Source organism: Hippocampus bargibanti, linkage group LG05, assembly GCF_051943395.1.
Source record: "Hippocampus bargibanti isolate YZ-2025 linkage group LG05, ASM5194339v1, whole genome shotgun sequence".
NCBI classification, from domain to species: domain Eukaryota; kingdom Metazoa; phylum Chordata; class Actinopteri; order Syngnathiformes; family Syngnathidae; genus Hippocampus; species Hippocampus bargibanti.
The window spans coordinates 15,024,039-15,049,456 of NC_142738.1; the positions used below are offsets into that span (position 1 = coordinate 15,024,039).

At 41.1% G+C, this 25,418-nt stretch overlaps 1 protein-coding gene across 1 annotated transcript in view; it reads right to left on the minus strand.

Annotated features, from left to right (window-relative positions):
* pclob (piccolo presynaptic cytomatrix protein b) overlaps positions 1-25,418 on the minus strand; it is an 86,049-nt gene that overhangs the window by 12,025 nt on the left and 48,606 nt on the right. The window contains 12 exon segments of the mRNA XM_088996862.1: positions 2,054-2,191; positions 3,037-3,095; positions 3,168-3,312; positions 5,199-5,393; positions 15,859-16,150; positions 16,230-16,301; positions 18,875-18,968; positions 19,331-19,357; positions 21,705-21,835; positions 22,382-22,429; positions 23,837-24,078; positions 24,152-24,219. Of these exon segments, the coding sequence (XP_088852988.1) occupies positions 2,054-2,191; positions 3,037-3,095; positions 3,168-3,312; positions 5,199-5,393; positions 15,859-16,150; positions 16,230-16,301; positions 18,875-18,968; positions 19,331-19,357; positions 21,705-21,835; positions 22,382-22,429; positions 23,837-24,078; positions 24,152-24,219 (1,511 nt within the window).

Sequence of the window (25,418 nt, forward strand, 5' to 3'; positions counted from 1 at the left end):
CACTGCAAAATGACCTCCCCCTCAAAGCCCATCAGACTGCACCAACTTTTTGGTGCTTTATTGACACAGAAAAGTACAGTGGTGTATGCACAGCAGCTATGAAGGTTGCAAGCCTGTTTGGTTCAACTTATCTTTGTGAATCAGCCTTTTCTGACATGAATTTCATCAAGAACAAACACAGAACAAGGCTCACTGATACACATCTACAAGACTCACTCAGAGTTGCAGTGTCAAGTTACACACCAGAGTACAACACACTTTGTGAAAAGCATGCAATGCCAGGCTTCCCACTAACTGACAAACAGATAACAGATTTGGTGTCCAGTTCAAAGTGTGATATAAATTATTAAAAAATCTGACTGTTAATTTTTTACTTCTTGTATTTTTGCATTTAATTGATTCATAGAAACACTGGATATGATGTTTTCATCCAAAGTGCTATGGACTTTGCATGCCAGGGGCGTCCTTCCCAAAGTAGTGCATGATGTGTCAAAAAATGTAAGTGGTTAGTTAAAATGAGACTTTTTCTTTTCCTACAAAAGTGATCATTTGAAAATGTTTCGCTTAAAGAAAAGATAAAATAAAGTGTTGCATATTGATTTTAATCTCTTTATATATTTATTGTGAGAAATCATTTAACATGATCAGTTTCTTCACATAGAGAAATATCACTAATTATTAATAATAACATAGATTTGAAGGTAAATTGAGCAAATTGGCTATTTCTGGCAATTTATTTAAGTATGTATCAAACTGGTATCGATGAGAAGGTTTCTTCAGTCGTCATCTGTACAAAAGTGAAGGTTTCGGACGTTTTTATATATATATTTTTATATATTTATATCGGCCCCATTCATATATATACGACCAGTCAGACTTTATATATAAATTTATAAATTTATAAATTTAAATTTAAATGGGGCCGATACGACCAGTCAGACTTTAGTTCGCTGACGAAGCCTCTTGGATAGGAGGCGAAACGTCCGAAACCTTCACTTTTGTACAGATGACGGCTGAAGAAACCTTCTCATCGATGGACCACTCCTGTACGACTGAGAGCTTACACAGACGTATCAAACTGGTAGCCCTTCGCATTAATAATTCCCAAGAAGTAGCTCTTGGTTTTAAAAAGGTTGGTGACCCCTGATTTAGAATGTTCAGTCAGCCTGCCATGCATGTTTTTGGAATATGGGAGGAAATCAGATGAGCCGGAGAAAACCTATGCGGGCCGGGGGAGAACTTGCAAGCTCCACACAGGGAGGCTGAACTGGGTCTTGAACTCACAACCTCTGTATGTGCTAACCATTCGACTAACGGGCATTTGTGGTTGAGGTTGACATAAAATGTTGATAATGTTCGCGAAAAATTATTATACCGTTTAAATGTTTGGCTCAATATTTTCAAAATACTGTGTAACTTTCGGGTAAATTGACTGAGAAGTTTCAAATAAGACACCCACCCCTTTGAAAACCTAGATGTGTTCCAAACACCCCCGTGAGTATACACATAGTATTCTGATTGATATTTGGTTTGTTGGATGATAATTTGAAACAGGTTGCATTGAACTCAGGGTTAGCCATTTTGCCACTTACCATGAGCTGAAAATCCGGTGCCTGTAAACTGTCCTTGAGGGTTTTGAAAGGCGCTTATAAATACAATGTATTATTATTATTATTATTATTATTATTATTATTATTATTATTATTATTATTATTATTATTATTATTATTATTATTATTATTATCATCACAATGTCCAGTTTAGTAGAGTGGAGACACATTGGTTCATCTTCAAGAGAACATGTTTGACCTGACAACGCCTTTACAGCTAATACAGTAAAGTCTCGTTATATCGATATCGGATATATCGATAGTCCCGGTTATATCGATACTATTTCTATGCACGCACGGAGAAAATTACATGCAAACAGGGTCGGATATATCGATAGTCCCGGTTATATCTATATTTTTTCGGACTCCCTTGAATATCGATATAACGAGACTTTACTGTATTTATTGTCCATTGGCATTTACATTGTGGCAGTTGCGTCTACCTGGCAGGTGGTCAGGACTTTTGAACTTGTAAGTGATGTTTCTGCACTGTAGAATTTCCAGGACCAATTGGTCGCCGTCTGTCTTCACCTCTTTCATCAGAGCCACTTTGATCTCACCCATCACTTGTGTCTTCCCGCCTACAACAAAAGCCCGCAGTCACTTGCAAAGTCAAGTGAGTTGTGTTAGTCTTCCAATTGATGAAGCAGCACATGCGCTCAATGTCACAGGCGTATTTCATATCCAATTTATATCTGCATGAAAAAAGATGACCAAGTCAGATTTGAAATTAAATTAAAAAAACAATTATAATGTTCAGAATTAATGAAAAATAAATGATACATGTGTCACGAATTGTCCAGAAAATCGGAAATTAGTTGCAATGTGAACGGACTTCTTAATCAAAGACAAATAGGCGAATCTTGTTGCCTCCTTTCAGCTCGACTGAGTGGTCAGCAGATGGTGGCACACGGCAAAAAGTCTAACTTAGCGCCCCAAACCACAAAACAGTTGTTGGTACATGGTTAAGTTTAAATATAACAAAGTATACGGTAAACATTACAAACTATGATAAAAAAAAAGAATTTAAAATAAACAACCATTTTATATTATCTAATTAAGGTGACTCACACCAACCCAAATTGTTATTTCTGTGTCATACGAAATTGAGGAGTGCGACCTCGGGTTCGCATCAGCAGCTGCAGCGTGGTGGTTCGTTCAATATGTGCGTTTGCTTCATGGTGTGTTTTTATTTTTCTACTTGTGTTTATTACTGGTTAGTAACATCATTCTATCAGTCATTTGTACAAATGTACTCAAGTTTTAGGATATGTCCTTGATTTGAACTGAGCACAAAAACAGTGCATATGCAAGTTTTTCACTACACATCTAAATTCACGACCAAATGTGCAAAGCAGCAAATTCATAAATATTCTGCATCCACTGTGCTCCATAGTTCTCAAAGTAAAAGATGTCAGCCACTTGCCTTCATTCTCAGGAGTTCCCATGTGGTTTTTATCGGTTCCGTTTGGAATAGTTGTACCACTGCAACAAATAGGACAAACAATGTTAGCCTTCGTCACTGCACAATGGACCGGAGAAAAAAAATCCTCTCACATGTGCGGGACTTGAAATATGGCGCTGTCCACTCCAGTTCCTCCACCCTCTACTCCATCTAGACCACCCCCATAGGCATCGCCCACGAGACTGGGAGCAGACAGCACCACCGGCCCTGAGACATCGCCCAACCGGTGGCCTGGTCCTGTCACATGTGGATGGGTTTGGATGGAAGAATGGATGGGAGGGAGGATAGATAGATAGATAGATAGATAGATAGATAGATAGATAGATAGATAGATAGATAGATAGATAGATAGATAGATAGATAGATCTCTCATGTTTACCACTCTACCCATAGACTGTGTCAGTTATTTGCTCACAAGATGTTTGCATTCAGTTTAAAATATTTCAATAATGTAGGATTATCATATTGATTATTGTTCCTATATGTTGCCTCACCTTCCCTTTTTCTGTCTTTGCTCTCATTGACGGATGAGGCAATGATTGACGCTGTTTCCTGCTTTGACCGCCAATTGTTGAGGGCAGTGGGAATAAAGAGGGTGGGTGCTTAGGGGGCAGAAGGGTAGCGGATAGGGTGGGTAGCCGGTGTGCCATACCATGTGAGTGTGTGTGTGTGTGTGTGTGTGTGTGTGTGTGTGTGTGTGTGTGTGTGTGTGTGTGCGCGTGCGTGCGTGTGTGTGTGTGTGTGTGTGTGTGTGTGTGTGTGTGTGTGTGTGTGTGTGTGTGTGTGTGTGTGTGTGTGTGTGTGTGCGTGCGTGTGCGTGTGTGTGTGTGTGTGTGTGTGTGTGCGTGTGTGTGTGTGTGTGTGCGTGTGCGTGTGTGTGTGTGCACGTGTGTGTATGTGAGCATGTTGCCTCTTTACTTGTGGTCCATTCACATGGTATACACATGCAAAGACACACAAAGAATGGCAGTATGAAAGCCAAGGGACACGCTTATATGGTTGACAACACATTTGCAACATTTATTGTTAATTTTGTGAACGATGCCACATTGTTTTTAGATTAAAAAAATATTTGCTCAGAAAATTTGCTCAGAAAATATTAATCAGGAATCTACAAGTTAATGAAGCACACATGAAAACGTTCAGAATTGCTTTCTGATGCCACAAGATAGCAGCAAAGCTCCATGGCCTACACACAGCGGTTCAGCGAAATACTTTCCATCTCACCAAAGAGCTGCAATATATTTTCCTTTGAGCTTCCTGCTCCATTCAGAGGAAGCTCGAAATAATTGGAACGAAAAAACATGAGTCCATTATTTGCTGTAAATATTTGTACATTTCTGGAATTTTCTCTGTGATTCGATTTTGAATGGTGCAGAGGTTTTAAGGGAAATCAGCATATTACAAGATCGTACATGCGGCGCATTTCACATGTCCATTAGATAAAGCTGGGCGGCCCGGTAGTCGAGTGGTTAGCACACCGGCTTCACAGTGCAGAGGTCGCCGGTTCGCGTCCCGGTCCGGCCTCCCTATGTGGAGTTTGCATGTTCTCCCCGGACCCGCGTGAGTCTTCTCCGGGTCCTCCGGTTTCCTCCCACACTCCAAAAACATGCATGGCAGGCAGATTGACCACTCCAAATTGTCCCTAGGTGTGAGTGACTGTTGTATGTCTTTGTGTGCCCTGCGATTGGCTGGCAACCAATTCAGGGTGTACCCCGCCTCGTGCCCGAAGACAGCTGAGATAGGCTCCAGCAACCCCCGCGACCCTAATGAGGAATAAGCGGTACGGAAAATCAGATAAGATGAGAGATTACATAAAGCTCACAAAAGGAGCCGGACAGGGGTCCTCACAAAAAAACTCACTAAAAAAGATGCCATTAGATTGTACCAAATCAATATTTTTTTTCTTTGAGGCATATTTTTGGCCTGAGCGAAACAAAACCAAAAAAAAAAAAAAAAAGTGAATTCTGAATACAAAAACGTAAGGGTTCACTATTGGTAAATTCAATAAATGAAAATGTTAATTTAGTGGTTTTCGTGTAAGCTACATGCACATTGTCAGGGAAGTAAAAAGGGGAGGAAGCGTGTTAAAGGAGGTGCAGAAGGGTAGAGAAGGGATTTACTTGGTTGCAGGCGGGACTGTTGCACAGCAGCCTCGGCAGCGGCGATGGCTATTCCTGCATCCTCCAAGTGAGCCTGGGTGACGCTGCTCTTGCTTTGGCTCCGTGAGGGGCCGTGCGAACGGAGCTGGCCGTCTGAAGAAGACTTCGAGCTGCCTGGGCTGCTGTGGGACTTTTCCAAAGGCAACATCTGCAAATCTGTGGAAATGGCAGTCTAGATTTAATGTATTACATATTAGTAGCCTTTTTTGGTCATTGTTAGCATGTGGGCATTTAGCATTTATCCTCTCCTCTTTCATTGGGAACTGCTTCATACAATAAAGAGGGTGCAGAATGTGCTTAAGATTGAATGTCTGTCTGTGTCTTTTATGTTGTCACATTATTTGTTATTTCGTTTTTTTTTTTACTTCAAGATGGCGCCACAAGAGTGGCTGCCTTTACATCAGGTCCTATATTTCGGTTTTCTACTTCTTACTTTCATTTCTTCTTGCTTTCATCACCTTGTTACGGAGCCCCTAAGGGGACGTCGAAAAAAAAAAAAAAACAACTTTGCGAGATCTCACAATACTTTGCGAGATCTCGCATTCTTTGCGAGATCTTTTTCGAAATAGTATTGGTAGTAGAAGGTAAATAATTTTCATGTTTATTGTGTTTGTTAAATTCATTATAAGTGCCTTGCCTCACATCCTTCCCGGGGACAAAACCTAGACACTGGTTTAGATATGTGGGCGATACTTTTGTCATAATTAAAAAACAAGAAATTCAATCCTTCACAGATCACCTCAACTCTGTAGACATCAACATTAAATTTACTCGTGAGGACATTAAAGAGAATCAACTAGCCTTCTTGGATTGTAAAGTAATTATAAAAGAGGACAGAGCGCTAAAAACAGAAGTCTTTCGGAAGGCTACGTACACTGACCAATACTTACTTTTTGACTCTACCCACCCTTTACAACACAAATTAGGAGTTATCAGAGCCCTCCAGCATAGGGCTAAACTAATACCAACTAGCAACGAAGGTAGAGAAAAGGAGTCAAAACATAACAGGCGAGCACTCACTAACTGTGGGTACCCTCAGTGGTCATTCAACAAATGTCAGAAAGAAAGAATAGGGAATGAAACCAATAATTCTCAAGATACAAAAAGGAGAGTAGTAGCAGTACCTTACATTGCAGGAGTTTCTGAAAAATTACAAAGAGTCCTTTGGCAACACAAAATTCCTACTTATTTCAAACCGATAAACACGTTAAGGAAAAAAATTAGTGCATCCAAAAGATAGGCTACCAAATGAAAAACAAGGTAATGTAGTTTATTCCATACATTGTAAGAATGAAAATTGTTAAGAGCAGTACATTGGGGAGACTCAACAAAATCTCAAAAAAAGACTTTATCAACATCGCAGGGATAATACAAGTGGGCCTCAATCGGCAGCACATTTGCACCTAAAAGCTAGCAACCACTCATTTGACGACAATGATGTTAAAATCTTAGCGAAAGAACATAGATGGTTTGAAAGGGGGGTAAAAGAAGCAATTCTTATAAAACAACAAAATCATTCATTAAACCGTTCTGGTGGGGTGAGGTTCAATTTGGATCGTTCATACAATAGCCTGCTTAGGCAAAACAGGTTAGGCAACATTCGTAATGCTGATGAGGTGATACCGGTGGGAGTGGGGGAAATGGGCCAGTCGTTAGTCAGGAATGTAGGAACAATCAGTGGGGCCACAGGGAGTGGTCCTCTGCTGTGAGTGAGGACAAGCAAAGATGGAGGAACAAGGTGTTAGGGTAATTTGCCATACAAACATCTCTAAACATCGCTCTGTAATCTTTGTTTACATTTTGAACTTCCTCGTATGTCATATCCTGCCTTCCTTTACACGATGTCGCATTTTATTACGTCACATCCTGTCGCGTCATTACTATGCGCCGCATAAATACTCCTGCAGCCCGTTCGTCTCTCTCTCTCCATGCGCTCCCTCCTCTGTCCGCACCACAATGCCCGTGCTCTCCAAATTAAATCAACTTTCTGTTCAAGTCCTGGCTCCCTGATGATTTAACCATCGATCTCCATCAACACCCGTCGAAGCAATGAACCAAGGGCGAACGATAAAAAATAACCCAACATTCTGGTGCCAAGAAACCCGCGCCGGTTGGGTCCGAAGCGCTTGAGGGGTGCGTGATGGAAGCGCCTCTTCATTCTGACCTGACCACACGGTTGAGTTTCACGGGTGAGTGCCGCTAGCATGCTGCTATGTTGGGTGAACGAATGTGGAATCCTTTGTGGCCAGAAGGATTTCTTTGCGCGTAATCCACGTATCGAGGCTACTAACGCGACTTTATTGGAAGATATCGTCCGATTATAGCCCATGTTCAAAGAATGGGTTCTATTTCTGATGATCGGGCCAAGGCGGGTCCCCATTTGAGTCGTGCCTGGAGGTGTATTAAATATATACGCGACAAATCGATCCTAATATTTATCGAGATGTCTGGTTTACCGCGCCCTGGCTGCCATACTGTAAGACCAGAATAATTCTAATTATAATATTCACAAGGGGTGAATTTTTGGAATTCACTGTGCGCGAGGGCCGTGAGTGAAATTGGGGAATTGAGAGATTTCACTCCGGACGTTTTTTGTTTTAAATAGCTGCAGCTATAATGGTTGACAAGAGACAGAAGCTCTTAGCTTTTGGTGGTCGTCTGCTTGTATCCACAAGAGCGACGAGGGACCGTTCCCTCGGCGAGGCCTGCTTGTTGACGCGATATTGTGAATTACCGTAATTTCATTTCATTCAATTAATTCACCAACACTAGCACATGGTCAACAATGCTAGCCATTGCTACGGGGTTTCCCAGGGAGTTTCATTGTCGAGGGGGCAGAGGGTGGTCGGCTGGAGGAGGGGGGCGTTAGGGGGAGCAGTCCTTGTGTGTGTGTTCTTGTCTTCCCTTTTCGTGTTTTGTCTTTCGTCTTTTTGTGCATGCATTGTGTGTTTTTATGTATTGTTGTGTATGTACGCGCGTTGTGTAAACTTCTAAGAAAACCAAAGAATGCGGATAGACCACCTCCCCATTCTTCTTTCTGTACCCGTAAGAGGGATGGGGGGTGAATTCACAACCACATTCTGAGATCGGCAAATTGATTCATTCGCGAACAAGTTAATAAAGGAAAATAAAATTAATAAAGGGCTGCGTTAACATTCACAAACATGTGTATAAAAGACATTCTTCCTGCCGAATTTGATTCTGCCGCGAGGCCTCTCTTCTCCACAGAACCGAGGCGGCCTTGTCATCACGAGAGAACTCGACCGGGTGCCATGGAGTGGGCTGTCCTGTCTCATCGGGAGACCTGTTCAACCATGCAGCGAGGAGACTTTCGTCTCCGCTCGACGTCCTCATGAATGACATAACACTGTTTCTTTTTCCATAGCTTATTGACGAATGCTACTTGAAACAAAAAAACTGAATTAAATAATTAATTAGACTGAGTGAGCAAATGAATAGACATAAGCCGAACTACAGTGAATTTGTAAAATTATCAGCGTTGAAATTGTGCCACATTGTTCTGAAGAGCGATTTGAACATTGGCCATTTGCGTTTTGGAGTTATTTATGACTGCTGGGATCTAGCCTGCTGTGTCTCAAAAACTGGGGGATGGTGTTTAAGCAGTGAGACCATTGCATTCCTTAGGATAACAATCATGTATGTTTTTGCTCAAGTTTTTCCTCTATCACGGTTCAATTGAGGAAATAAGGATGTTTATCTCAAATTGAACTGAAATCAGCAAGATAGATGTTGCTAGATTCAATGATAAATGATTATGATTAATTCACTCTTTTGAAGCTACATGCCCTTTCCCATGTAAGACAAATCATTTTGAAATCCTGATTTGGGCAAATGCGAAATGAAATGGAAATTGTATAACATGACAGAATCAAAGAGTGACTTTATAAAATTATGACTTTAGTTTGTCAAACAGAGCTGAACCTTGTTCTGTCCACAGCTTGTTCAAGCCATTTGAAACAAGCCAGAGTTATTTACGATGCCTCTTATCAAGGGTTTTTGTCAGGACAGAGCTTCAAAGAGGGGTTTAAAAGACCCAGAGAAAATTCGGAGGCCCTGCTGGCTCGTAAACGACGGTTCAATTGGAAAAAGTAAATAAAATGGTCAGTAAATTGGGCTGAATAACAGGAACATTTATCTTGAATTGGATGGAATTGGCAAGGTAAATGTAACTAAATTTGCTGGTGATTAAGTCCTTACAGAGATTCACCAGTTGATATTGTTGGACATTTCATAGAAGGAAAGTTATAGATTTATTAAGATAATGATTGTGACGTGATCATTACACTGGTTTTGACCTGACAATTGTCATCCCCTGAAATCAAAGAGCAGATGATTTGATTCATAAAAACGATAAATTGAATTTGATCGGATGCACCTTTATTAGTTTCTGAGCAGAGAAATTAATTTCAAAAGGAAAAGATGGAGTTGCAAAATTTGATGACTGAACTTTTTTCATTATGCTTTTTGTGCAGATGATGTGTAAAGCAACAATTCGCAAACAGAGCTGGGATGATGATTGAGAAATTGTTCCATTTGCAGGATGAATTGATGAACTGTGGGGTGCACAAGCCATTTTCATCCACCCATCCTGTGATTTTCATCCGGAGTATCATCCGAACCGAATTTGCATTCTTGGTGTTTTTGGAAACAAAGTTTAATCTCTGCTCCAATTGTCATAGGAGACCCAACAAAGGAGAGGCCGCAATGGCTGGTGGGATGCACCTGCAGAACTAGAGTTGGCACACCCACCTGATGATTTGGTATCAATGACAAAGTCCATATTGAGAATAGTTTTGTTTTCCAAAAGCATAATGTGTGGCATTTATTGTAATGCATGACAATTTTTATTGCACATATTTCTCATCCAACCATCTAGCGAGCAACGAATTGTTACAATTAGGCTTGATTGATTTGAAAGTATTCAATGTTGGAGATGCAATGGAGGAAATCCAACGTTTATTAAGACAGCATGCAGATGCTAATTTATCTTCTGGCTGCCTTTGCGTACAGTGATGACATTTGTCAGTTCAAAAGTAGTTTATAGTTACGACTAAAAGTGCAGGATAACCTGTCAAGATTGATTTGATTGTGAATTATTATTATTATTATGAATTGGATGCAGTGCACATTGGAGTAATTGACTGCAGTGCACATTAAAGGAATTTCTCGCCGGTAAGAATGAAATTGGCAAATGAGTTGAGTGGGCACCGATGTCAGCCAGAGATTCAGGCGAAATCAGATATATTGTGTAGGGCTTCCACGCTAACCAGCTTCTTTCAGAATTGAGAGAAAGAGATCCTTCAGAAGGGGAGGACTCCTGCGGAATCCGTGCCAGGGTGGCCGCAGATGAAGCTGGGTTGCGCGAATGGATGTCCTACGCAGAAGCGAAACTGACTGTCAACTGGTGCCCTCCAACTGAATGACAAAAGGCGAGTACGAGATGACCATTTACACAGATCGCCATAATGTTGACGACCATGTCAATTTGTGCAAATTGTAGAAGGCTGTCCTCCACCCATACCATTTGGTGACATGCAAATGTCCACCAAAAACACATTTTTGCAGAGATGATTTGCTTGGGTGCCAGCAGAGGAGTAACAGCAGAAGAAGCTGTGCTCAATGTACAAAAATTCCGTGGTACACGCTACATGAATTAGTTCTCATGCAGTTGTTGAGAGACATGCCAAAATTTGGACTCCAAATTTTTGACCAATGATTGACAAGCAGTTTTATGCAAATTGATGTCTGTGTAAGCTCTCAGTCGTACAGGAGTGGTCCATCGATGAGAAGGTTTCTTCAGCTGTCATCTGTACAAATTTGAAGGTTTCGGACGTTTCGCCTCCTATCCAAGAGGCTTCGTCAGCGAAGTAGGGTCTGACTGGTCGTATTGATGATCTGTGCAATGTCCAAGAGGGATCGTGTTCCGCGCAAACACGTTCCCAATTGGCAAATTGAGACTTTTCATGTCTCAACAGGGGGGAATGGCAATAGCCTAGATCATCATTGCCAAAATTTTCACTTTTGGTGTTGAGTGATGTTAGCTGCAATATCATTATCATATATCATATATCACAAATACTCCTGCAGCCCGTTCGTCTCTCTCTCTCTCTCCATGCGCTCCCTCCTCCGTCCGCACCACAATGCCCGTGCTCTCCAAATTAAATCAACTTTCTGTTCAAGCCCTGGCTCCCTGACGATTTAACCATCGATCTCCATCAACACCCGTCGAAGCAATGAACCAAGGGCGAACGATAAAAAATAACCCAACACAAGGCATGCCATCCTGGAAAAAACAGCAAGTGTCACTCAGATTTTGGAGCTGGGAAAAGGGCTATTTTTCCCAGATGGAAGGTCAACCAAAGGACCAGTTGAAGACTTTACTTTTGAGGTCTGTGATTTCAAAAGAAACCACATTGCTTTAGATGAAACAATTGGCAGACGCTATGAAAAAAACAAATTGAAACTGTTAAGATTTTACATTGGCACAAAAGAAAATACTCCAACATCTCATTTGGATGAATGCAGTGAAGCTCATTCATCTGTCACCAACACACACACGTCTGACAGTGACACGCGAGAACAGGTTTGTATCACTTGATATTTTTATATTGGATTAAAGTAAAACAGCAGTGAAGTAGTTTTGCTCTAAAAAACTGAAAACCTGTGTCCTAGCTATGAATATGTTTGCTCAAAATTGCATTTGAGCGACAATTTACAACAATATAATAGTGGTTCTGAAGTAGAATCCTAAAATGTATTGTTTGTACAACACCGAATTAAAACATAATGTTTACCATTACATGACTTTCAATTGCTATGGACAATTATTTTGAGGGTTTTCATTATATTTGTTGCAGACACTCCATTTGCAAGCAAGGTTAAAAAAGCAAAGATGAATGACGGAGACTGGAACAGCAGAAGGGGCAGTAAAAGCCCAACCGTCTCATTCAAGTCCAACAGCAAATAATGAAATAGACATTGGCAAAGGGCAGGACACCAACACAAATGAACAGGATGCCATTTGGATTGACCTCCCAAATTCCACAGATTTCTCTGTTGCTTAGAAATCATTGACCTGGACAGACCAGTTCCCGATGATTTGAAGGTTTGAAGTTGATACGTCATGTAATCTAGCAAATATTTGCACTGTTCAAACAAAAGCAGTCATTTTTCTAATTGATATTGTATTCAATTTATATGTTTGTGATTGTTGTTTATTCGAATTATGTTATCATTTACAGGCAGGTGATTGTGTACTGGGATGCAGGAATACTATTCAGGATCTATATTGGTTACGTACTTGTGGTTAAAATCAGCAACCAAGACAGTATATTTATTGACACCAAGAATGATTTGACAAACGAACATTTTATATTGATCAAATATGCTTTCCTTATACAGGAAGAAAAACAGCAGACAAAAAATGATTTAAATTGTGATGGCTATGTATTATTAGTCCTCAAATGTATCCCAATTATCCATTTAAAGTGAAGTGGTAAAAACAATGATGAACAAAGGGTTGAAGAAATGGCAATGGTCGGATTCAGCCTTCAATAAATGTTACTTCGAACCAGTTGAGGAGCCATAAAATGGTTTCACCCAAACACACACCAAAAATATATATGGTTATTGCTTTGAGTAATTCATGTTTAAATTTTAATGCAATATAATTCCAGTTTGACTGGTATTTGGAAACAAAAATGTTTTCACCAAAGGTTAATCTCTCTGACCCCTGAAAACATCATGCTTCTAATTTAGAGTTGCAGAAAGGGCCTCTCTGAGGTGCAAGTACAAGTTCACAGCCTGATACGGCTCTTTTGGTGGCATCAGACCAGACTGGGCCATTAAGGAAGCACACAATGCAAATACATCCAGATCATAAGGCATAGTTAAACGGAAGACACACTGGCTTTTGCATAGTTGAACTTGTTCATTGTCAACTGTGGAGAGGAAGTCCCTTGTGCCATAAAGTTCAGGTAAAGAATACATCACGTTGGGCCGACCACTGGGGACATTTATGTTCTTTGAGGGCCTGATGAGATGGCTGTTCCAAAGTCGGGCAGTATCATCCAACTCATCCTGTTGAGAATAATATCAGAATCAGAATAATGTTTTTTTGCCAAGTATGTAGAACACAAGGAATTTGTCTCCTGTAGAACACACTGCACTAGTCGCATCAAAAAATGGAGAAAAATGGAGGCACGATATAGTTCTATTTCTGTTACTTTTTAGAGAGTTAATAGCTTGAGGGAAGAAGCTCTTTAAATGTCTGCTGGGTTTGGTGCGCATATACAGACAGATTTAGGAAGAGTTGCACAGTCATAGCAGCTCTTACGAGCAATACATTATATAATGAGACTTCTTTTCTCTCCCTGCTCCCTCATTTCTACCTTACACTCGTCACTCTCTCATGTTTACCACTCTGCCCATCCCCACTTTTCCTTCATCTTTGTTTACCTTGATCATTTCACCCTCACCCTATGTCCCCACACACACAGACCACTATCTTCTTTCCACTATCCACTTTTTTACCTTCTTTTGTGTCCCATCATGTGTCTCAAATACAAAAATACATATTTCATAAATGGACCTACAGAATGTATGAACTCACCTGAATAAGTCCCATGCAACAAAATTGCAGGATGCTTTTGTCCAGAAATCCACCATCAAAGAAGCCATTGTCTCTGAGGTCTTTGAAGAGTGATAACCAGAATTCCATGCATTGGCTGCGAAGAAACGCCCACCAATATTCAATTCTTTGATTGGCGGTGCTGGCTCCATCCAAGTAACTGTCAAGGGTGCTGCCTGGCGGTATGGGCACCAGGAAACGCTGGAAGCCTTTAACATGACCATTTTCAGTCCCAAAATCAGCTCGCACGATTCGAGGACAACCTCCCAAACGGTGCACGACTTCAATGTAGTCACCTCCAATTAACTTCGGGTCACTACTTGTTGTGTAGGCATTGAGCCACATAATTTTCCTTGAAAAGCCATCAATAGCCCCATTGATGCAAATTCCAAACGGTTTCAGTTTGTCATATGAATCCATATGCCAAATAAAATTCGGCCCTTTCGAGAAATATTTTCGTCGTCTCAGACGTCTTGCTTGCCTTAAATACGCTCCTCTCGGATCCAACTCTTTCAGGACCAGACAAACATCTTTCCTGACAAGAAGCCCATGTTCTCTGCACTTACTGTACATCCACCTGTAACCGTGTAGTTGTCCGGAATGCTGCTGGTTGTGAATAAAGTCAACCAAGACACCCAAGTCATCGAACGTTTTTCAATGAAATAGTCCACTTTTGTTCACCACTCGCTTCAAATGTCTTTCACTTATTAGGAAACCATGTTTAAAGAACGGATTTTATATCTTTGTATTTCAAGCCAATTTTAAAGAAAAACCGCCATCACTTTTTTGTTTTTTAACTGACGTCAGAAAAACGTTTTATAGCATCTAAAATACCCCAAAAAATGATATTTTTAGTCAAATACAAAACACCAATAAAAATGACTTAAAGTGTCCAATATCTGCAAAAAATTGAGCTGAGAATTAGGCATTTTCAGAAAGTCCCACCCCCAGTTCGTGACGTCACGCCAAGACGCCTTGCATTGCTAGTGAATCAAAACAATGACTTCAGATTCGGAGAATATGCTTTCTTGTTACACATCCAGTTATGAATATGATTCAAATAGTTCTGAAGAGGAAATCATACATGTTTGCAATCGATTAAATAATTTATTAGTGCCATTTTGAGGCAACATTGGGGGGAAATCTCTCACCCAAAAAAGAGGCACAAAATGGAGACCTCCTGTGGCCACTTCCGTTTCCACAGGCTGATAAATTCCTTATATGGCGCTTGGACGCCCTCTTCTGGCCTTCTGGTGGCTTTTGGGTGCAACATGAGGTCCCCAGACCAAACAAGTACAGCAAAATACATTGACATGATGGAAGGACTGCCACAATGCGTCTTTTTTACGGTCAGGGGCGGTCCTTTAGTGACGTCACGTACAAGACTTCCTGAATATTCAGCGCGAGTCTTAAAACGTAAAATATAGCTATATGCGGTGGAATCTTTGCAAAGTACGCTCAGTAGAAGTCATTTGAAGCCATTTTACAAATTATGGACACAACTTGTCCGGAGACGTCGGTTGTCCTTTAAAGTAAAACTCGATTGAACGAACGAACGGGTGAAAAGGCTCCATGTTTGTTGTTTTTGGTTACACTGACGATGAACCGGAAGTACATGAACGCATATTTTTTTAAATCTTGCAAAGTATTGCGAGATCTCGCAAAGTTGTTTTTTTTTCTTCAAAGTCCCCTTAGGGGCTCCGTAACTTGCTGCTGTCAAATGTAAATGTATCTACTGCAAGATGAATAAAGGCTAATCCAGTCCAATCTAAGATGTTATTTTTCACGACACACTGTCAGAAAATGCTCTCATTCGGTGTTACATTCACATCCCAATTGCCTTTTTTTCTTCTGTCCATTTTTTTTTTTTATCAAATGGGATTTCAGCCTCTCCGTGTTGCCATGTCACTATATCTTTTTTCATGGACCCTGCACGGTGGTTATCTTGACTAAACCAAGTATTCTCCTTACCTTTGGAAGGATCAGGAAAGATTCCGTGGCTTCTGCTCTTGATGACAGAATTCATGGGCAAATCATAATTCCCTTCTCCCTGCTGTGGCCTTTGTCCCATACTGTGCCCAGGTCCCATTCCGGTCCCGGATAGGTGGCCTTGGGCATTGTGCCCCTGTCCGGCTCCAGACGCAGGCGGCCCCTGACACCTATGGTGGGCTCTGCTGTGCTCAATACTCTCGCTCTGCTGCTTGAGTGCAAACCAGCGAGGAGTGTTGTCCAGCTGGGTCGTGTTGGACAAGTCGATCAAGACCTGAAGTAAAAAACAAATGAAGTAGAATAAGTTTTGGGAAGATTAACTGGTTTGAAGGAAGACAAATGCTTTGACTCACTTCTCCCAGGAAGTCGTTGGTTGATGATCTGTCATAGTCCCACACCGTCACCTCAAGTGTCTTTTTCTTTAACTACATTAAAGAGAACATAAGCAAAACAAGATGCTAATACAACTAAACTTGATACTTGAAAACAAAGCTAAAATTATTTTATTCAGACCAGTGTAATGCTCTTGCACACATCAAATATTCTCACACATACAAGTGAAATAATTTCACTGTTCCTCCGGAAATACACTCAAATTACACGTGAATGTGTGTTAGCCTTAATTTCTCTGGGTCTCACTCCACCATACAGAGATGTGGTGTTCCACAGGGTCCAATTTCAGGGACCCTATTGTTTTCATTTTATTTTCTGCCCCTGTGGTCGACTGGTTCTCACGTCCGACTCACAATACTGGCTAAATGTGCCTATGGGTGATGGTTTCCTGTATTTCCTGGTTTGGGCATAACAGAGCGTTTGCTCCATTGAGTTTCATTGTGGGATAAATACTTAGTCAATTACTAGCCACTCATTGAGACAACTCTCCATTTGGATTAAAATCAGGGCAGTCACAACGGATGCTGACGGTTGGACATTGCGATAACAAAAATAGACCAATGGGGCCCGTATGACATTGGCACACACACACGCACACACACACATTCACACACACAAACTAATGACTCGGACCATTTCACTAGCATGTGAGAGTACTGTATTTCAAAAGTGCGTGTGTTTTAGAAAAGTGTCTCAAGTGTCAGAGGAGTTTAAGTGTAACCATGACAAACATATTTAGTGTAGTTTGGAGATGAAAAATACTTTATGAATAAAAATGGTTATATGGCACAAATCCCTCTGTTAATTATTAACTAAACATCATAAAGTCAGAATCAGAATCAGAATACCTTTATTCGTCCCACAATGGGGAAATTTGCAGTCCACAGCAGCAATTGAAAAGGGATGGGGTTGGGGTGGGGTGAAATAATAGAAAACAAGATATTCTAAGCATAACAAAATAAAAATGTCAACTGTATACTGTGCAAATGTAAATGTGCAAAACCGTTCCATAAGAGAAAAAAAACTGTACATAGTGCAGAATCAAGAAATGCATTTTGATATATTGCCACAACCCATATTTACAAGTGTCCAGTTTTGTTTTTTTTTTTCACATGTGATCATTGAGAATTGTGAAGCCTGACAGCAGTCGGTAGGAACGAGCGGCGGTACCTCTCCTTCTTGCAGCGCGGGTGTAATAGTCTCTGGCTAAAGGAGCTACCCAGTGCTGTCAGGGTAGGCAGGAGGTGGTGGGAGGGGCTGTCCATCATAGCTTTTAGTTTAGCTAGCGTCCGTCTGTTGCCCACCTCCTCCAGAGAGTCCAGCAAGCAGCCCACGACAGAACTGGCCCACTTGACAAGGCGCTCCAGTCTTTTTCTGTCCCGGGTGGTGATGCTGCCTGACCAGCAGACAATTCCATAGTGGATGGCTGATGCCACCACAGAGTCATAGAAAGTCTTTAGGAGTGACCCCTGAACTCCAAAAGACCTCAGTTTCCTGAGTAGGAAGAGGCGACTCTGTCCCTTTTTGATTAGGGCATCCGTGATTGTTGTCCAGTCCAAAGTACTAGTTGTGTTAAATTCATTAGTTAAGTTATTATCTTATTTACAACAAATTATATTCTTACAGAAAGTGGTGTTTTTAGGTGTTCAATTACCTTACATGTTTTGGTGTGTACTTCCGCCTTCATCAGAGTGTCGCGGATGTTGTTGTGACGCGCCTTTTTCAGCTTTTTCAGCAGTGGGTGTGACTTGCCTGTCAGATGTGACAGGTAGGTCACGCCCTCATAGTAACATCAGCTGAAAAAGGCGCATCACAAAAACATCCGTGACACTCTGACGAAGTCGGGAGTACACTCCGAAAAATGTAAGGCAGGGTTGTCAGTCATTTTTTGCCGCGGGCCACATTGTATTTATGGTTTCCTCTCGAGGGCCGTTATGAATTTGGGGAAGCCATTAGAATCATCTCCTCCACAAAATACATATAGAGTGTGCAACAATTTAATGAATAACTAGTTTCCCAAGTCGAGAATAATTACTGTTATTGTCGTTTACATCCAAAAATATGAAATTTTGGTTAGGATTTTAGCAAGCATCATGGAATTTCACAAGCTTGATTTGCTTTCGCAGGCGGAAAAAAATAATATGTGGTGGGCCGGATTTGGCCCCCCGGCCTTGACATTGACACCTGTGACGTAAGGTAATTGAACACCTCAAAACACCACTGTCTGTAAGAAAAGAATATGTTGTAAAATATATCATAAAGTACTTTTGGGTGTCACTGGGTGTTAAAATATATGAGAGTAGAAGCACTATGACTTGTGATTAACATGCATTATGAGAGTGGAGACAAAAGTCTGCTCAAGGACAATGAAAATAGCCTTCAAGACACATTATGAATTGCAAACAACTCAGTATAAAGTTATTGTCATTTTATTTTTGTGTAGCCCAAACACTTGACATCAACCTTTACTGTCACTACGATGCTTTGCATGAAATTGGGCTTGTTCATGTGAGCAAAGTGTTTTTTTCCCATCATGGATATGACAGACGATTTGAAATTGTGTGTACAAAAGTGTGGGAATGTGTGCGCATGCCCTCACATGCACCTGTTCCAGATGGATGTTCTTGTAGATGACTGTCTGGTTCCATTCCGGGTTCACGGTTTTCTGTGCATATTTGGTCCATCTCTTGTTGTCCACACTGCAGAGTTGCGATAACACACAAAATAATTCAAAACCATCTCCCCATCAGGTTAGTGTGTTGTACAAATTATATACATGGACATAAAGGAAACGATGCTTGTCGGTATGACTGTTTGAAAATTATGGGTTGAAATAAATGAATAATCAATGCTTATGTTCAATGCTTTTACAAAAGAGGCACAGGAGATTTGAAGGTGAAGGCCATGAAGAAGAAGAAGCAAAAATTACGGTACATCTTATCTAACACTACGATACAGAGCAAACACACAGACAACAAAAAGGATGGAAAACACAGAATATGAGGGAAAGGTAAGAAAATCAGTACAACACCATCTGAAAGCAAAGATAGCACCACACTACCTTGCATTCTGGACAACCATGACTTGGCTGAGGGAGTCCAGAAGAGGATGAGCAGGGCGGATTTTCACAAACAAGAAAGAATAATACAATAAATAATAGAATAAGCAATAAATAAACAGAAAGAAAAACAATCAGAGAAGCTCAATGAGCTCAAAGAAAAGTCAGTCAAAGGATAGTGAGCCGGTCTGAGGCCATCCATATGCTCTCCTCAAAGTCACCCCAAAACACCTGAGCGCAATTGGATGATGGGGAAATTTGAAGTGTTATTTTGCTAACTGCTTCGTCAGCCATCAATATTGTATATACGAACGGAGAGGAGCTTGGCGAGAGTGCTGCTTCTTAAAAACATACATGCATTTTATCTGAGACTGATACTGTTAGGGAGACTAATGGATCTATTGATCTCTGCGCTATTTTCAAGTTCTCATGGAGAGAGCAGTCAGAGCAAAAGCAAAAACAACAACATGGTACGTTTACAGTGGGGAAAGGAACATTTTCATTCACTGCTGGATCTGCGAGTTTGCTCACTTAGAAAGGATAGAACAGTTGTTTAATGCAGTGATTTTCAACCACTGTGCCGCGGCACACTAGTGTTTTAATTTAAAATTTTACAAACATTTATTAATCATTTCTGCCGGTATTATATCATTGCCCTGTGTCCGTGCTGAAAAGACTGGGAGGGTAATTTAATATTCATCCGTGTGGCAACACATCACTGATTGCCTCTTTCCTGCGAGATGGTTCGTGGTGTGCCGCAAAAAAATTACAATGTAAAAAAACGTGCCCCGGTTCAAAAAAGGTTGAAAAACATTGGTTTAATGAACAGAATATAAGTGAAAAGTGAGTCGTGTTATTCGGCTTTTGGGGATTTTTTTAGAATGACCTTCAATACCCGACGTATATGCATAATAGTTTCATATATTTGACTTCATCTAAACTTTTTAATGAATGTCCACTTTCTGAATCTGTGTGTAACTGTACAATGTTTACCCAGGTGATTTCCATTAAAGGGAATATCAGCCCGGGGGTCACGTTGTTCAAATGCTAAGCATGTCCGCTTCACAGTTGACTGGTTAACATGTCTGTCTCATAGTGCAGAGGTCCAGCTTTTGATGCAGAGCCTGGGCTCTTTGGGGTTTGACTGTTCTGACAGTCTGTGTGGGTTGTCTTTGGGCACGGCGGTTTCCCCACCACAATCTCAAAACATGCGTGATATGCTATTGAAAACTTGAAAACTAAATCTGTCAGGGAATTGAATAGATGAAATTGAAAAGTTGGACTCAACTCTACTCACCTTTTTTTTTGATATCCTTACATGTGTTTCGAGGAAAAGGTTTCTGCAGCCTCATTTGTACTCCTTTGAAGATTGTAAAGAGCAATACATTGGGGAAACCAAACAAATCCTTAAAAAAAGACTATCACGCTCACACTGTACAATACTAGTGGGCCTCAATCTGCAGTACATCTGAACCTAAAAGCAATCAACCACTCATTTGACGACAGTGAGGTTTAAATCTTAGCTAAAGAAAATACTGTCGATGGTTTGAAAGAAGCGATTTTTGTGAAACAGCAAAACCCTTCACTAAATCGCCATGGTGATTTAAGATTTTTTCAACCGTGCTTACAACAGACTACTTAAGTCGATGCCACGTAGGCTAATGAGATAAACCAGAGCCAGGGATAGAACTAGAAAGGTAATCAGAGTGAAGAGGTAATCAGAGTGGATAATGAGGTGAAATCAGAGCCAGGGATAGAACAATAGTTGTAATCAGATTGGCTTCAGGGAGTGCTCCACTGCTCCCCGAACCTAAGAGCAAAGACCTGTCAGAGCAGGGGTCTGTCACAGATACCTATCAGAGCAGAGGTCTGGTGGGGCCACTTCTGTCCATTCGAGATATAGGTTCAGATTTACCAGCACAACTTTAGTTCACTGACGAAGCTCTTCGGGTGAGGAGCAAAACATCCGATGCCTTCAAAGAAGTACAGATGACGGTGGAAGAAATCTTTTTACTCGATGGACCATTCCTTTATGACTGAGAGCCGACACAGACTTGTATGTGTTGTATTTTATATTTATTCATATGCTTTCTCCCTTTTATAATCTTGCTGCTGTAAACTGGGAATATCTCCATTGTGAGACAAATCATGTCTTTCTTTAATTGTCTCACGCGCCAAACTTGTAAGTAAATTGGAAAATCGTGGTAGTTTATTTGCTCATGGGAAAACTTAAATTTCAGCAGGTGATCTCATCCTAATTTCTTATAAATATAAAATACAAGAGATCAGGGAGAGTGAACGCGGGACAAGAACATAAACACAAATGCGTAAGGCAGACAAGGTGGAAACATGGCTGGAAATGCCTGCATATCCTCACCCTCTCCCGGGCAGCAGGTAGACCTTGACGAAAGGGTCCGAGTAGCCATCGTTGTCCCTCGGCGCCAGGTTTCTGGCCTGGAGAACGTGAACGATGAGGTTCCCCACATTTCTGTCGTAGTTGATCTGGAGCTGAAGCAGGAGAAGGAAGAGTTACTGTTGGTGTGCTGCCTAGCAATGAGACAGGCTTTTAATTGATCTAGCTGCAAAGTAAGAACCGTTGCTCATCTAGCTGCAAAGTAAGAACCGTTGTTCATCTTCTAAATTGCCTTTAAACGCTTTGCAGTAGCTCAAAATAAAAAATATATATATATATATATATATATATATATATATATATATTTAAATGAAATGTTCTGTGCATTTTCAAAAAAAAAAATCCTGGCTTTATTCCAGTGTCCAAAAATAACATTTTTCATTGAATGGTTTTCTTCTGCTACTAGTTTTCTCCTTACCTAGCATTGTCCTTGATTTATTTTGTTTCAGTATGCACTGCAAATCCTTCCCCATCACTGCCTTTGCCAAACTACACCACTGAGGTATATTTAACTTTGCTCACTATGGTAGTATGAGAACAGCCGTTAACTTATTCCATGCCCGGCCTTTGCTCTTAAAGCTGTTACTTTTAATGACTCCTACTAATTGTTGAGTGAAAAGGGAAGCAATGAGTTTTTTTACCTGAATTTCTCCAGTAATGGGATGAGACATCCTTATTATGTCCATTGGCTGAAAAAAAACGGAGCAGGAATACTTGATTTTAATTAACAACACATGTGAATCCTGATCACATTCATAAATACTCCGTATTCAAGTTCATATAATTCAGAGATCCACAGTGATTATAAAAAGTTGTCATACCCCTCTCAAATGTCAGGTTCTACAGTTTAAAAAAATGAATCTATAAAAAGTCATTTATTCATTAATTCATTCATTTTCCATCCTCACTATCGTCGTGGCGGCTGCAGGAGCTGATTACAGCCGTCTCCGGGGCAGCCAATCACGGGGTACACACAGAAACAAACGTCCATTCATGCTCAATATCACAACTCTCGACAATTTGGAATGTTCAATCAGCCTGCCATGCATGTTATTGGAATGTGGGAGTATACCGGAGGACCCGGAAAAACCCTACACTTCCACATTGAGTGTATGCAAATTCCACAGAGGGTTGCTCGGTCGAGGATTGAACCCACAACCTTTGCACTGTGAAGTCAACGTGCTAACCATTCGACGACGTGTGTGTGTGTGTGTTTGTGTGCATGTTTGTGTGTGTGTGTGCGTGTGTGTGTGTGTGTGTGTGTGTGTGTGTGTATATGTGTGTGTGTGTGTGTGTGTGTGTGTGTGCATGTTCGCATTTGTCCTTGTGCACTTCCTCTCACACTTTGAGTGAGGGTCATGCACCATTTACTTGTTCTATCATCATTGGCCTGTCAATGTCTGATGTAAAGCATATTAACATTTGACCTTCCTCCCTGGGGCTCAACTTCAACACGTTTTGTGATGTCTCATTAATGGCAGAGATGAACAGAGGATGATCTTGACGCATGATAGGATGCATCAGTCTGGATTTGCCATTTAGGGGCAGTAAATCCAGTGCTCCACCACATGCAATACTCAATATTATTAATTGTGTGTATCTTGTATTTAAAACATACCAGTAATATAATTGTCTTTTGGTATCACTGTTGATATGGGTACCAGTAGTAGTATTAGTAGTGTAGAGAGAATTAAAAACAGCAGGATTAGTTTTAGTAGACCAGAGTATTTTATGTAGTAAAAATAATTTTTGATACTGATGCAACTATTACTACTGTGAATACTACTAATTTTTATTCTTGTTTCTGCCAATTGGCAATTTAGTTTATTATGGTCAGTGTGTGTATGTGTGTATGTGTGTGTGTGTGTGTGTGTGTGTGTGTGTGTGTGTGTGTGTGTGTGTGTGTGTGTGTGTGTGTGTGTGTGTGCGCGCGTGTGTGTGTGTGTGTGTGTGTGTGTGTGTGTGTGTGTGTGTGTGTGTGTGTGTGTGTGTGTGTGAAATTAAAAATAAACACATTCGTATGTAACCAACTAAGTTGTGACCTCCAACGATTTCTTCCAAATCCCACAATGCAATTGCAGGTTCCATTCACTTACCTTGTATTGCTGTTTTTTATTTATTGCAGGTGATGCGGATTGGCCGGGGCTCGGCACGCCGCTAGATGCCGCCGACCCCGTACCCGAATGGACCACAGCCGATCTCTCCAGGGCCGACAGCACACCCAGACCTGTGTGTCCTCCGAGCCCGGCGCCGACCATGCCCGGTGCCTGCTGCTGGGAGACATTGTGCAACTCTGCGGCCAGCTGTGTGGGATCCACGCCAGGAGAACGTTGACCTCCTACTAAAGCAAGCAGCTGAGTAATCACATTGTGATAGTGTTACACACATGCATGCTAATCCATTGTACATACCAGCCTTAAGATGGACGTGGTGATCCAGGACTTGAGGGTGCTCGGGGTCAGACAGCATATTAAGGTCGCTGTTAAAAAAACACCTTTGTCATTTTAGCCTCCATCTTTCAGTGCGAACGATGTGGCGAGACCACGGAAGAAAAGAAGAAAGCAATTATTGGCTGTACATGGAGCAGCTTCAGAGTACTCCTCACCATGTCATTGTTAAGTGATAGAGTGTTTTATACACATTAGTAAACATATTAGGTTATTTCATGTTTAGCTTAGTATACATTATGATTAGTGCACGTTTAATTTCAGTCTAATAGCATTATCAATCTTATTAGTTCAATAGTCGTTGCAAAGAAGCAACAGCTCCAACTACAATCTAAGACTCTCCCAACACTGAGTTGTCCATAGCTGATTGGACAACAGATCGCTGCTGTGGACATTCAAAAACTTGTCAGAGCGGGCGCTCGTTCTCTTTGGTTTCCTATCTTTGTCCGTGTGCTCATGTCTTTGCCCCGACCGAGACGAGAAGTGCTTTTCTGTCTCATTAGAATAAAGTAGTTTTTTGTTCACCATCTATCGTCGTTACTGATATTTTTATCACTGAACTTCTGACAAAACCGAACCAGGAAAGAGGAACAAGAATTTAATTCGAACATTAATTGATGCCAAAACCCGATGCCAGTCTGCCAGCCTAAGCGTTTGAGGAATGCCACCTGCTTCCCCAGTCAACAAGGAGACGGGGAGAGTTCCCGGTGGTCTGCCCGTTAAAAAAAATGACGGGTGAGAGCGGAGGAAGGTAGTTCCTTCACTGGACTTGCCTCTTGACTGACGCAGAAAGAGCGGAAGAGCGCAGAAAAAGTTTTTTTTTTCCCTCTTTGCTGAAGCCTGCTTGTGAAGTCCGCACGAGAGACGGAAAGAATATCACTCCTTTCCGGTGGCTGTGGGGGCTCCTAACGTTCTGGCTGGAGGACAACACGGCTGTTTTTTCAAAAGTTCACTAAGTAAGTACCGCGCTAGCTAGCAGCCATTATTTGAATGTATTGTGAGACTTCTCCTGGCCAGAGGCAGTCTTTTCCACTTAACTCACGTACGAACCGGTGTAAAGCGATTTTCGTTAGGCGAGGTGGCCAAATGAGAATCCGTATACCGGCGGAGATAGTGCATATTAATGTGCACGCGGCATATTTGGTTGTTTTTATAAACTAAATGTGTCCGGTTTGGGTTCCACACGCCGATTTGTGATTCGGAAGTTTTCCAGCGGAAAAAAAATATTTAT